Source organism: Macrotis lagotis, chromosome X, assembly GCF_037893015.1.
Source record: "Macrotis lagotis isolate mMagLag1 chromosome X, bilby.v1.9.chrom.fasta, whole genome shotgun sequence".
Taxonomy (NCBI): Eukaryota; Metazoa; Chordata; class Mammalia; order Peramelemorphia; family Peramelidae; genus Macrotis; species Macrotis lagotis.
In genome coordinates this window covers 630,515,203-630,530,660 of record NC_133666.1, presented here as the reverse complement: position 1 = coordinate 630,530,660, position 15,458 = coordinate 630,515,203, and the positions used below count along the sequence as shown (strand labels likewise).

General features: G+C 37.4%; 1 protein-coding gene across 1 annotated transcript in view; it reads right to left on the bottom strand.

The window, feature by feature from the left end:
- Nucleotides 1–15,458, bottom strand: part of MLLT1 (MLLT1 super elongation complex subunit) — a 114,532-nt gene that overhangs the window by 91,001 nt on the left and 8,073 nt on the right. Inside the window, exon 3 of the mRNA XM_074202172.1 lies at nt 4,009–4,091. Coding sequence (XP_074058273.1) covers nt 4,009–4,091 — 83 coding nt within the window. The remainder of the gene's footprint in view (nt 1–4,008; nt 4,092–15,458) is intronic.

Below are 15,458 nucleotides of genomic sequence, written 5' to 3'. Positions count from 1 at the left end.
GATCCATCCTAAAGACAGAGTTGATGGTATCTGAATACAGACTGAAGCACATTTTTTTCTCTCACTTTATTTTTCTTGAGGTTTCTCTATGTATGGGAAGAGGGGGGGATTATATTTACTTTTACAAAAAGACTATTGTAGTAATGTGAAAAAATAAATTTCAAGTTAAAAAAGATAGGAATCTCACTTAGAAATATTAAAATCAATAAACATTAAATCTTGCAGTATACATATAACAATGAGCTAGGGAATGATGACAGCTTAACTTCAGGGAGTTCGATTGTTCAGTAGTCTCCAAATTTTCTTCACTAAGTGACATATTTTTCATCTCACAAAAACTCTCAGCTACTTCTCCAATGACATCAAACATAGACAAAAGCAGAAACACAAAAGTAAGCAGTCTGTTTCACAATCTGCTTTTCTATATAGTTTCTATACCATAAAATCGGTGACCACCAGTACCAGGTACTTTTTTCTCTCTAAAAGTAAACCAGGAGTTAAGAAACATTTAATTAGAGCACACAGGAAGGACAATTACAATTAGGCCAGAGCTAAATGAAGACATAGCAAAGACAGTTGGGCAATGTTTAAAGAGACCACCTAGAATCTGGTTCCTAATTGAAAAAGTTTTAAAATAAGGTTTGAGGGGCAGCTAGGTGGCACAGTGGATAGAGTGCCAGCTAGGTGGCACAGTGGATAGAGCACCAGCACTGGAGTCAGAAGTACCTGAGTTCAAATCTGACCTCAGACACTTAATAATTACCTAGCCGTGTGGCCTTGGGCAAGCCACTTAACCCCATTGTCTTGCAAAAACTAAAAACTAAAAAAATAATAATAATAATAATAATAAAAAATAAGGCTTGATAGCCATCAGAGATTAGCTGTTTAGTTTCCAAATGAAATTTGCACAAATCTCTTTCTATCAAATTCAAAGTAACATGAGACAGTCTTATCAACCAACAAATCTAGTCTGAAGACAAAATAAGGACTTTTAGCTCTGACAAGTATTCTGAAAGCTAGATCATTCATAAAGGAATAGGCAAAGCAGGTGCATCTTCCAATAAAACTCACATTTTAGTCACTGATATAGTATCTCTTATCCCTCTAAGGATAATCTCTCCACATTATCTGAGATTCAGGGGCAGCAGTGACAGAACCATCCCTGCCCAGAGGAAGAAGATGCTCCTACTAGTTGGAAAATTCAACAAACAATGGAAATGAAGTATTGGGTGGTTACAAGCTTGCAGACTTACTAGGCAAGACTGAGCTAGACTGGTAGAACTTGTAGAATCATGCCTCAGCGTGACTTCTGACACCATAAATCAACGCATCTATAGAGCAATATTAGTTACAATAAAAAAGTGCTGGCTAGAGGTAGAAAATAAATATTTATCAAGCACCCCTATATGCCAGGCATTATGCTAAGCTATGAATTTATTTATCTCATTTAGTCCTCATAACTACTCAAAAAGGCAAGTGCTATTATTACTTATTTTATAGATGAGGAAACTGAGGGAGACAGAAGTAGAGAAAGTAACTTGCCCAGGTCTACAGTCAGTAAGCACCTGAGGTCAAATCTGAACATGGGACTTTCCTGACTCCAGCTTTCTACTATCCAATGTGCCACCTAGCTGACTGACAGTAAAGAAATAATTTAGGAGTGAAAAAAACCAAATTGAGTAATTTAACTCATAGAACCTGGTCAACATAACTTAAATCAGTTCCTTCACATAAAATAAAGTTAATTCAAAGATAGTCATATTTTATTTTACAAATACAGTCCTACTCCCACATAATAAGAAACAATGCAATTCCCTGTGTATAGATCCATCTCTCCTATCCCCCCACCCCATCTGTCAACACCAAACAATATGACTTAAGAAAAAATATAACTAATACCTGTAAAGAACATTTTTAAGACAACCCTCTTTCCAGAAGTCCAATGAATAAATCCATCCTATGAATGAAAGAATGCTATCTACCCTGATAGCTAAATGATAATAAATCATTTGGTAAAAGTGAATAATGAAATGAATATGAAAAAAAAACACATTTCTGAACTCATCAAAACTAAGAATGTTTTGCTTATCTACACATTTTTATTATAAAGGTTTTATTTTAGGTTTCAACTGGGGGCATTGAAAGTGAGAGAAAATAAATAACTTGTTAAATGAAAAAATTAATAATTAAAATAAGAATACTCTTATGGCTAGGCAGAAAGAGCCATTTCAACTAAGAATTCAAGATACATCCTACATCTGAGTGGATGATAATTTCCTTATTTTATTATACATGGGAACTAATACTGCTCATTGATTTAATTCATAATGGTGACCAAATCCACCAAAATGAAAATGAGTCTTTTTCAGACTCTTAAAAGTGACAATATGTTGGAAATTAAGTGAATGTCCTTTAACTGGGGAATGGCTTAAAAAACTGTGGTATATGTATGTCATGGAACACTATTCTATTAGAAACCAGGAGGGATGGGAATTCAGGGAAGCCTGGAAGGATTTGGATGAACTGATGCTGAGTGAGATGAGCAGAACCAGAAAAACATTATACACCCTAACAGCAACATGGGGGCAATGATCAACCTTGATGGCCTCACTCATTCCTTCAGTGCAACAACCAGGGACAATTTTGGGCTATCTGCAATGGAGAATACCATATGTATCTAGAGAAAGAATTATGGACTTTGAACAAGGATCAAAGACTATTACCATCAAATTAGAAAAAAAAATTTATTATTATGTAATTTTACTATCTCATACTTTATTTTTCTTAAGGATATGATTTCTCTGTCATCACATTCAACTGAGCTCAATGTATAACATGGAACCAATGTAAAGACTAACAGAATGCCTTCTGCAGTGGAAGGAGGGAAGCAAGAATGGGAGGAAAAATTGTAAAACTCAAAATAAATAAAATCTTTCTTAAAAAAAATTAAAAACAAAAAAGTGACAATATGAACCTGTCAAGTTGCCATTAAAGTCTGGAAAGCAAGTGTTCTATGACGGAACAGATTCCTGCAAAAATAGCACACAGCTTCTGCTCAAACCTACCTCCAATCAAGTGAAATAATTTGGTATTCTTTTCAAAAGCTGATTAAAACTTGCTTTCAGTTCACCCATCCTAACATAGTTACAACAAAGTTGCCTGAATGACCAAAATGACAAGAAACTCTCTACTCTCTACCCAACACTAAGTACTAATCCCTTCAAGACAAATCCTTTACCAAGATATTCTTGTGGCATGGAGGTGATCATGGGGTCCAGATGATGTGACTGGAGCTCAAATATCAGGAAACCTCACTTAAGTCAAAAAGTAACCAAACTGGGGCAACTAGTTGGCACAGTAGATAGAGCAATGGCCCTGGAGTCAGGAGGACCTGAGTTCAATTTTGATCTCAGACACTTAATTACCTGTGTGACTCTGGGCAAGTCACTTAACCCCAATGCCTTGGAAAAAAAAAACAAAACAAAACAAAAAGAAATGATTGTTGAAAACTATCTTTGCATGTAGTTGGAAAAATAAATAAAATATTAAGGGGGAAAAAAGTAATCAAGTGAGGCAGCTAGGTGGTGCAGTGAACAGAGCACCAGCCCTGGTATCAGGCACTTACTGTGTGACCCTGGCCAAGTCACTTAACCCCAATTGCCTTCAAAATAAACAAAGCAAGGAAAAAAATTAGTAATCAAGTAGGCCAGGTAAAAAGTTACGTAAGCTCTGTCATCTGAAGACAGGCTTAAGGTCAAAGAAACTTCACAACAGACTAAAAGATCAACCAGTAAAAGTATGTTTAGGGCACAGCAAATGAGAAAGCTACATCTACCATGGGATGAAACAAGGGGTTGTTCGGCTGAAGGGAATATTCAAATGAACAGATTTGGGACTGAGTTCCATTTATAAGAAGAAAAACCAAGCTCTTTCAACATCAGGAAAGTCAAGTCTATTCCACCCCCTACCTAAGGGAAGAAACAAAGTCAAAGGTAGCAAATTTTTTACCTTGTTCTTGAAGTGAACTTCAATGGGCATGATGAAACCCGCGTAGCCAGACTCTTCCACTTTGTAAGGGGGCTCTTTGCACACTAAAGAGGAAGAATTGGAAAATATTAAATTCCCAACACTGACCACTTGGTCAATATAAGCTTTATTTACCAAACAACCTTATGAACTGTCTGCCGATTCCATAAATTAGCTGCCTTTTCAATCATAAGGAGTTTTGTGTGGCTGGGCTTTCATTCAGTAATATCAAATTCCATATTCCTCTTTATGTCATAGCTACAAACACTAGGTATCTATGAAGGGTAAAGTTATGAGAGTCTAAAATGGTAAAAATAAACACTAAAAAAGCAACTTAGCTAGAATCATAGGAACAAAGAATATCAAAGTTGTTAAAGATCAACCATGTGGTCCAGGGTATTATTTTGTGAATTTTTCCATATAATAATAGACTTCCTCAGACAGCCAAAGGGGTTCATGACACACAAAAAAATTAGGAATTCCTAATCTAATCCAATAACTTCTTCTTAGAGACAGGAGAGACCCAAGGAGAAGGGACTTCCTAAGGTCATAGAGTCAGGGCAAGTCCTTTGATTCCAAGTTTTATCTTTGGCATGAAGTGATACTCTTGAAGTGAGAGCTTGTCCAACATGTGATAAAGTTGTGAACTGATCCGACCATTTTGGAAAGCAGTTTGGAACAATACCCAAAGGGCTATAAAACTGAATACCCTTGGAATAAGCAATAAAACAGCTAGGTCTGAATCCCAAAAAGATTTACAAAAAAGAAAGGACCTACATAGACAAAAATATTTATAGCAGTTCTTTTTGTAGTGGCAAGGAACTGTAAATTGAGGGAATGCCCATCAACTGGGTTGAATAAGTTGTGATACATAATTGTAATGGTTACTATGCTGAGAAATGATGACTAGACTGATTTTAGAAAAAGTTGGAAAGACTTGAATGAACTGATGCAAAGTGAATTGAACAAAACCAGGATACTGAACACAGTATCAGCAAGAATGTCCTATGATCAACTGTGAATGACTGAATTATTCTCAAGAAAATTTTAAAGTACTCATGATGAAAAATGCTATCTCCAGACAAAGAAATGGAGTCTGACTGCAGATCAAATTTCTGTATTTTTTTTTGTGTTTTTTTTTTCCTTTTTGTATGATTGAACATGTATAATCTAAATCAAATTGCTTACCATCTCAGGGAGTGGGGAGGTGAGGGAGACAGAAAGAAAATTTGGAACTCGAAATTTTAAAAAGTAAATGCTAAAAATTCTCTTTACATGTAACTGAGAAAAATAAAATATTAAAAAAAAGGACCTCCAACATGAAGCCTTTCCTGATTCTTTCCAAAGCTACTGCTCCCCTCCCTAAACTACCTTGTCTTCATTTTGCATGTTATATCATGTGATAATAAACATGTTTGCATATACATCTATGTCTAAATAAACCATATACATGTTTTCTCCATTAGACTATAAGTTTCTCAAGAGAAGGGATTATTTCATTTCTGTCTTTGTTCCATAGTACTTGGCACAGTACCTGTTAACATATTGCTTAGAAAACTGTAATTTTTTGTAATTAAGGTATATTATGTTCATTGCTCTTGGCAATTCCTAGATAAGACAGTTATACACTAAGTTGAATGTTGGACTTAGAATCTGAAGATGGATCTATATGCAATTCCTCTAGATCCTGATACTAATTATGTCACCTTGGTCAAGTCAAATCCCTTCATGGTGCCTGATTTGCTTCTCAAAAATGAAAAAAAAAACACCTGTACTATGTACATCATAGGACTACTATGGGAAGCTGCAATGAGAGTATATAAAATGACTGATAATTCGTTAAACAAAATTCACTGAATTATTAGAACTATCTTGTTGTAAAAAAAGAACAAAGCTAAAGGGCCACTGGGAATGTTTCAATAAAAATGGTAATTTCATATGTACCAAATATTCCTGATTTCTCCTGCAACGTTTCACTGGTCCTTCCTAATGACCACCCTGGTCATCATGCAATCACACAAGACACTGTCGGGCATATCACTATGGAAAACAAGCATGACCAACAGAGTACATCACCTCATAGGATTTAGAATTAGAAGAGACAATAGAGGTTTATCTAGGTTCAAACCCCTCCTTTTTACAAAGAACTGAGATCTAGAGAGATTAAGTGACTTGCTTAAGTCATATAGATATTAAGTAACTCAGACATAATTTGAATCCACATTTACCTGACTGATGCCACCTAAGCCTGGTAGCTCATGTTCTAGCCACTTTCTTGCTTCAGAAATGCAACTCATTTCTAAAAAAGGCTAACTCTCAAGGCCAGCACAGTGCTTAATAGTGTTCCTGTTCTCTTGAAAGTAAGAAAACTAAGGGTCAAGTTCCTTAAGTTCTTGGAGATTTTGCTAAACCAGTCAGTAGAGTTGGTTTTTGTGAAGGGCCTCACTGAACCATCTATATTCTAATGCTCAGTCATCTTATATGTAAGTGGTGACTTATGAAATGTAAATAAGGTCAAAAACAACAGAATCAGATGTCTTAGAAAAGTTCCAGAATGGCCTCCTTAGCACCATCTTCTTTTTTACCTCTTCTCTGTATAAAAAAATACTAATATATATATATATGTATATATATATTTTTCTTGGAGACTTTCTTTGCCCCAAATTAATCATTGAGTTACTCAACTGATTTCATTTATTACTTACAATAACAATTGAAATCTCTAGAAAACATTAAATTTTATAACCTACTTTCCTTACCACAACCCTTTTTAGAGCAGGCAAGGTACCACTGATCCCATCTTTACAAGAGGGACCTGAAACTGGGTGTCTAAGTGATGTTATAAAAGAAAATAAGAAAAATTTGAAGCTAATTTTCCTGACTCTAATGCCAGTGTTTTTTTCTAATAGACCATCCTGATACTTTCTAAAAAGAGAGAGGGTGAGATACAGAACAAAAACTAACAGATGGCGCAGTGGACAGAGTACTGGCACTGGAGTCAGGAAGACCTGAGTTCAAATCCAACCTCAAACACTTAATAATTGCCAAGCTGTGTGACCTTGGGCAAGTCACTTAATTCTTTTGCCTTAAATAAAATTTTAAAAATAACCAAAACTAACTGACACCAGAAAATCAGAAATCAGACAATGGAAAAACTAGATACTATAAAACCTAAGGAAGTTTTAAATGGTTTATATGTAGTTAATGGCACCTCAAAGGAGAAAGGAGTGCCCATTAAAATCACAAAGCAGGCAATGGCTTCACTTCTAGATATAATCATTGAAAGGGTTTCAGTTCCAGCTTTGGCTCAGTCCTATGTACTTGATGAAATTCAGAGCAACTTATTAAACATCCAATGCCATACCTTTTTAGAAGGATATACCTTGTCTTCGTATTCACTAACAACCCCCCCCATGTTATCCACCAAAATGTTCTATTCCTTGCAGAATCACCACCTAAGGAAAACTGAAATCCCTCAGCATCCTTGTAAAATGTTACCTAACCAAAGAAGAGTTAAAGTGAAAAATTAAAAGGAAAAAAAAAACTAGAATCTAAGGCAATACCTATCAATTGAGGAATCACTGAGCAAAATATGATATATGAAAGCAATGGATTATTACACTATAAGAATTTATGAAAGAGATAAATTCATAGAGCAGTGAGTAGTATGGACTAATATAGAGTGAAAAGAATAGAACCAAGAGGATGATTTATAAGGTGAGTTACATTAGAAAGAGTAACAATTCTGAAAGAATTAAGAACTTTGATCAAACAAATGATCAAATATTTCTACAGGATGTTATCCAACTCCTGGTAGCTGATAGACTTAAAATGTAGAAAGAGAAAGAAATTCATTTTTTCACCAGGGGCACTGTGTGGATTTGTTTTGCCTGACTATGCTTACTGATTCCTGTTGTTTGTTTTTTAAAATATCTTTTTAATTGAAGATACTGAAAGGGAGAAGGAGCTTAGCAAGTGATACCTCCTTCTCAAAAAGTCATTGAAAATTTTTTTAGAGAAAGAAAATGGAAGACAGCAGAGACAAAAAGTACAGTTTTGAAAGTATGTAAATTATATATTTTTTAAGGAAAAAGTACTATTTTACTTGCCTTTATTTCTTGCTTGTAGTTTCCTCATCTGTAAAGTGTACATAATCCTAGCACCCACACCTCCCAAAGTGGTTTGTGAGGGTCAAATGAGATTATTATAAAGCACTTAGAACAGTAGTGCTAGGCACATAATAAGCACTATAAAAATGTTAACTATTATTATCATAGCATGTATAATATTGTATAATGTTATAATTTTTATAAATTTGGTTTTTTAAAAAAATTTTATTCCCCAGCAATTAGTAGAGTGCCTGGCATAGAGTAGGCACTTAATAAATTGTCATCTAGCCCAAAACAAAAGAGTTTAAGGGAAAGAGAAGCCCCTAACTCTGGAGGCAGATCATTCCACCTCTGGATGTGTTGCTTTCTCTTTCCCCCTTCCAGCTCTATTGTTGCTCCCAGCTCTGCCCATGGAGGGATGGTGGGGAAGGGGACACCAGACAGAATTCACTCCTATATTTGTTAAACATCTCCACTTCGCAGCAGACTGGAGACCAAACAACATAGGAGCAAACAGTCAATTGGAAGAAAAGATCATGTACCCAAAGGAATCAATAAAAAATATAAACAAAGTATTTCCAGGGAGGAAGAAAACATAAGCAACTGAGTGGGGGAAGAAAGTTTGAGGACTTGAGAGAAGGGAAGAGAAGAGAGATAAAGAAAGACCTTGGGGAGTTGGGGGCATCCGAGTTGAGCCTTCCAAAAGGAAGAGTAGAAAAAGAGAATCCACCTTCTGAAAAGGCAGGATGTGACAACTAGAATGTCATCTATGGAAATAGCAGGTGGGCCAGTTTGGCTCCTTTGAAGAATGCATGAAGAACAGGAATTGATTTGGAAAAAACAGGTTGGAGCCAGACTGTGATGATCAGTAGCTTAAGCAAGGGAATGAGACAATAAGATCCTCTGCTTTAGGAATATTATGGAAACTGTGAAGGAGATGGATTAGAGAGGAGAGAAACTGTAAAGAGGGAGATCAATTAAGAGGCTATTAGAATAAACTAGGAGAGAAGTGATAAAGGTCCATACTAGGTTAATGACTAGAGTAGAAAAGAGGACAAATATGAGATGTGAAGAAGAAGAATCAACTAAGACTTGGTAATTGATTGCATAAGAGAGATAAAAGAGTAGAAGAGTTCAGAAGGACTTCCTATAAATTCTGGTGACTATACAGATGGTGGTACCCTAAATAAAAAAATGAAAAAACATGATGGATTGGGGGAGGGACAGAAAAATTGTTTGGCACACAATGAATATGAGGTGTCTATAATACTTCAGTTGGGAAACATACTGTTGTGAACATTTTTGTGTAGTAAGAAATAACAAATGAGAAATTGAAGAGACTTTCTTCATAGAAAGAATTTGTAACTAAGGCAGAACGAAAATGACATAAAGGATCCATATTCATGATGACTAAAGAAATATAAATGAGATCACTCGAAGGAGATTAAACTCTGAATGGATGTTTTCATATCCATTAGGACCCAGGTTCTAATTTGTAATTAGTCATTTACTATCTGTGTGTCCTGATTCTAATACATCATTCTTTCTACTTCATTATTAACATGTACATATTGATGTCCCTAAATAAAAGTGAAGGAGTTGGCATATGGAAGAAGACTAGAGTTAGGTACTCAATTCCTCAAAAGGGGGTGGGGTCGGAGCCAAGATGGCAACAAGAGAAAATACTCTCTTAGGCGCTCTCTTATAAAACTTATAAAAATAAGGACTCTAAATTTTCGAGACAGAACCCACAGAGGGACCCAGCGAGGCAGTTCTCCTACTCAAGGTAACCTGGAAAGAGCAGAAAGGCTCTGCTCCCCAGGGTTGGAGGGGAGGCCACCAGAAGGGTGACCCTCCCCCCCCAGAGCCAGCAAGCAGCATGGCCAAGACAGTCCAGATCCAGGAAACAGAAGCAGGCGGAGCCATTAAGCAGGAGCCTCCAGGGCATGAGCACATTGAACCTAGGGAGGGAAGTGAAGAGAGAGACTGCAGAGCTCTATCCTCTGCCCCTGGAACAGGACTCTGGGGTTCTGACCACATTCAGATCCTGACTGCAATCTAGTTCCCCACCCCCACCCCGCACCTCAGTCCCGTGGCAGAGATGGGGCGCACATGGTCATTCATAGACCAGGAGAGAGGACAGAGCCTCACACACTGAGACCCTTGTGGGAATGTCCCAAAAGCTCAGAAGCACCCCCCAAAACAGGCTTAGGCTGGGAAAATGAGCAAGCAGAGAAAAAAGAGGAGCATCACTGAGAAATATTTTGCCTGTGAGCCCAAGAAGGATCAAAACACTCAGTCTGAAGATGAGGAAGCACAAGCTCCTGCATCTAAAGACTCGAAGAAAAACAGAAATTGGACTCAGGCTATGACAGAGTTCAAAAAAGACTTTGAAAATCAAATGAGGGAATTAGAAGAAAAACTGGGAAAAGAAATGAGATGCAGGAAAAACATGAAAATGAATTCAGCAGCCTAGTCAAGGAAATCCAAGAAAATGCTGAATAGCATTGCTAAAAACCAGTTTAGGTCAAATGGATAAAACAGTTCAAAAAGTTATTGAGGATAAGAATTCTTTAAAAAGCAGAAATAGCCAGATGGAAAAAGAGATAAGAAAGCTCTCTGAGGAAAACAAATCCTTCAGACAAAGAACAGAACTCGGGGAGATTGATGAACTCACGACAAATCAGGACTCAATACTTCAAAACCAAAAGAATGAAAAAATTAGAAGAAAATGTGAAATAGCTCATTGAAAAAACAACTGATATGGAGTTTTAAAATTATTGGAATACCAGAAAGTCATGATCAGGAAAAGAGCCTTGACATCATTTTCAAAGAATTACTACAGGAAAATTGTCCTGATATCCTAGAAGCAGAAGGCAAAATAGAAATGGAGAGAATCCACCGATCCCCCCAAGAAAGAGAACCCAAAAAACCAACCCCCAGGAATATTATAGCCAAGTTCCAGAACTCCCAAGTCAAAGAGAAAATATTACAAGCAGCCAGAAGGACACAATTCAAATACTGTGGAGCTGCAATCGGGATCTCACAGGACTTAGCAGCAACTATATTAAAAGCTCGTAGGGCTTGGAATATAATATACCAGAAGGCAAAAGAGCTTAGAATGCAGCCAAGAATCAACTACCCAGCAAGGCTGAATGCCCTCTTCCAGGGAAAAAGATGCACTTTTGATGAACCAGAGGAATTTCAAATGTTCCTGTTGGAATGGCCAGAGCTGAAGAGAAGGTTTGATCTTCAGATACAGGACTCAGGTGAAGCATGGAGATTGGCAGAGAAGGGGAAAATATGAGGGACTTAATGATGATGAACTGCATGTATTCCTGCATAGAAAAATGACACTGATATTAATCATATGAACCTTCTCAATTAACAGAGCAGGTAGGAGATTTTATAGATGAAGCACAGGAGAAAGCTGAATTTGTTTTTGTTTTTTTTAGGTTTTTGTAAGGCAAACGGGATTAAGAGGCTTGCCCAAGGCCACAAAGCTAAGTAATTATTAAGTGTCTGAGACCAGATTTGAACTCAGGTAATCCTGACTCCCGGGCCAGTGCTTTACCCACTACAACACCTAGCCGGCCCAGGAGAAAGCTGAATTTGAAGATAAAATATGGTGTAAAAATGGAGTCAATAGAAAAAACGGAAATGTAATAATGGGAGAAAGAAAAAGGAGAGGGGGAATAGGCCAAGATATTTCATATAATAAGATTTTTCTTTATTACAATGAGCTATTGCAATGATATGGAAGTGGGGGGAGGCAAGGGGGAATGAGGGAATCTTTGCTCTCATCAGAGGTGGCTAGGAGAGGAAACAGCATATACACAAAATGGGGTATAGATATTTGGACTAAGAAGGAGAGGGGGGAGATGGGGGAAGGGGTGGGGATGTGAATGAAGGAGGAGAGGATGGACCATGGGGGAAGAGTAGTCAGATATAACACATTTTCTTTTTTACTTCTTGCAAGGGGCTGGGATTGGATGGCCTCTCTGGGACCATAGGCCAGGTGGATACTGGGCCTAAGGGGTGGTATGGGGGCTCAGGGCCTCTTGGCCCCAGGGCCAGGGATCTGTCTGCTGTGCTACTCAGCAGCCCTACAGCAGTCAGAGTGAAAGGAAAGAGAAAATATAGTACATGGCAGTGGATAAATATGAAAGGAGAGAGTTGCAATCAGCAATGGCAACGGTGGAAAAATATGGGAGTAACTTTTGTGATGGACTTATCATAAAGAATGTGATCCCCCCGCAACAGAGTTAGAGGTGTTGGAACAAAGACTCAAGCACATTTTTCATTATTATTATTATTATTATTATTCTTTTGGGGGAGGGTACAGGGTAAGTGGGGCTGGGTGGCCTGCTTGGGGCCACATAGCAGGGTGATTGTTGGGTGTCTGAGGCCAGATTTGGATCCAGGTGCTCCTGGCTCAAGGGCCACTGCTTTGTCTGCCACCCAGCCGCCCCTACTATTATTACTATTTTATTATGTTTTGGGTCTTGTTTTTTCTTTTTTTGGTTTTTGCAGGGCAGTGGGGTTGGGGTGGCTTGCATGTCACACAACTGGGTGATAGTTGGGTGTACGGGGCCAGACATGGGCTTGAGTACTTCTGGCTTCAGGGCTGGTGTCTAAGTCTTCTCTAGGCTAAACCAGTTCCTTTAACCAACCTTCATATGCCCTAGTCTCCTTTTCTCTCACTGTATTGGTTATACTTCTTATCCAGCTTCCAAAATGTTACTGTCCATCCTTTGTTGTAGTACCCACAATATATCAATCAATAAACATTTAATAAGAGTATATTATATATTTATAGCAGTTCTTTTTGTAGTGGCAAAGAAATTGAAACTGAGAGGATGCCCATTAATTGGGGAATGGTATATGAATGTGATGGAGTATTATTATTATTCTGTAAGAAATCATGAACCACTGGTCTTCAGAAAAGCCTAGAAAGACTTGCATGAACTGATGCTGAGTGAAGTGAACAGAACTAAAAGAACATTATACACATTTTTTAGGGTTTTTTTTTTTTGCAAGGCAATGGAGTTAAGTGATTTGCCCAAGGTTACCCAGCTAGGTAATAAGTGTCTGAAGCTAGAATTGAACTCAGGACCTCCTGACTTCAGGGCTGGTACTCTATTCACTGTGCCACCTAGCTGCCCTGAACATTATAAGATGATAAATTACAAGGAAGACAGCTCCTCTTAGTAGTTCAGTAATCAAAGCCAAACCTAAGAGATTTGCTGTGGGCAATGCCATCCATAGCCAAAGAAAAAATTATGGAGTCTGAATATGGAGTAAAGCATATCATGAACACTTTTTTAAATTTCTTGGGTTTTTTACCCCTTCCTTGTGGCTTTTAACCCCTTAGTTCTAATTCCTCTTTCATAACACAACTAATATGGAAATATATTTAACACAATTGTACTTGTACAACTATATAAGAATGTTCACTGCCATGGAGAAGGGGGGTGGTATAAAAATGTGGAACTCAAAAGTTTGCAAAAAGATGAATGTAGAAAGCTACTTTTGTATATAATTGGAAAAAATAAATAAATAATTTAAGAAAAAAAGAAGATTTATGTGCCAAGCACTCTAGTAATCCATGGGGATATAACAAGAGACAAGACAATTCCTATCCCCAAAGAACTCACAATCTAAGGGGAAAGATATCATGTAAACGTGTGCTCTAAACAACTAAGTACAATGTTACTTACTTTGTATCCTATAAATAGGATATAAAGGAAATAATTAAAAGAGGGAATAACTTAGAATTAGTAAAGGTTGGCAAAGGCTTCCTAAGGTTGAGATTTTAGTTGGGACTTAAAGGAAGGCAGAAAAATTAGTAGGCAAGTAGGAGAGAGAACATTTCAGACATGGGGCATAGTCAAAGACAATGGAAAGAGAAGAGAAATAGTGTTTTGATTATGGAACAGCAAAGAGGCTAATGTCAATGGATTGAGGAATACATGATCGGAGTGAGTTATAAGACTGAATAGTGGGGGAAGGAAGGAGACTATGAAGGGCTTTTAAAGTCACATTTGACTTTATTAGTACATTAATTTCGTATTTGATCCCAGAGGCTACAGGGGAGTCTATTGAGTAAGGGGTGGAATTGAACCTGCTATTATCACTTTGGAAAATCCCTTTGGGGGTTGAATGGAGGATGGAATGGAGCTAGGAGAACCTTGAAGCAGGCAGTCTACTAAAATAATCAAGGTATGAGGCAATGTCAGGGGGGCAAAGAAGGTGAAATTGATAGGCAATGACAACAGATTGGCTATGAAGGTGTGAGATAGTGAGGAATCAAAGATGACAGCTGGGCTGCAAGTCTAAAGGACTGGGAGAATGGTGGAGTCCTCCAAAACAATAAGGAATTTAGAGAGGGGCAGGGCTGAAAGAAATAAAATAATGAGCTCATTTTTAGACAAGATGAGTTTAGGGGCAGCTAGGTGGTGTAGTAGATAGAGCACCAACCTTGGAATCAGGAGTACCTGAGTTCAAAACTGGCCTCAGACCGGTTTAATTACCTAGCTGTGTGACCTTGGGCAAGTCATTTCACCACATTGCCTTGCAAAAACCAATAAATGAAAAGACATGTTGAATTTAAAGATGTCTACTGTACATTCAGTTTGAGATGTCTGAAAGGCAGTTGGAGATATAAGATTGAAAGGTGACAGAGATTAAAGAAGAATAGATATATCTGAAAATCATCAGCATAGAGATGGTAATTAAATCCTTGGGAACAGATGAGGTCTTCAAACGAAGTGGACAGAGGAAGAAAAGAGTTCAAGCAGAACCAGGAGGGACATTCTTATTTAGAGGGTAAGATTTGGACGAGAATGCTGCAAAAGAGACTTAAGGAGTGGTCTAACAGGTAGGATGAGAACCAGGAAAGAGTGGTTTCCTGAAAAACTAGAAAGTTGTAGTATGTAGTTGAGGTACATGTTCTTGTCTGAGGAAGTTCCCTCCTTTCTCAAGAAGATTGCATTAACTCTTTTAGCTGCCATGTCATACAAGTAACATAATCTGCGCTTGTAGTTGACTCAGACCTTCAAATAAATTGTCTAGTCAGTTTCTTCAATCCTGTACATAGAAACATAGAATTAAATATAGAAGGGAGATTAGAGATCATTGGCTCCAACTCCCTCATTTTATAGATGAGGGAAGTGAAGAAAAAAAGACATTAAATAATTTACCCAAAGACAGAAAAGTATTCAGTTTTATAGTCAGAATACTGTATAATTGACTCTTTTGAATCCAAGTAGAGAACTTTAGATTTATCTATTAGATTTCATCTAAGTAACTGATCAATAAACA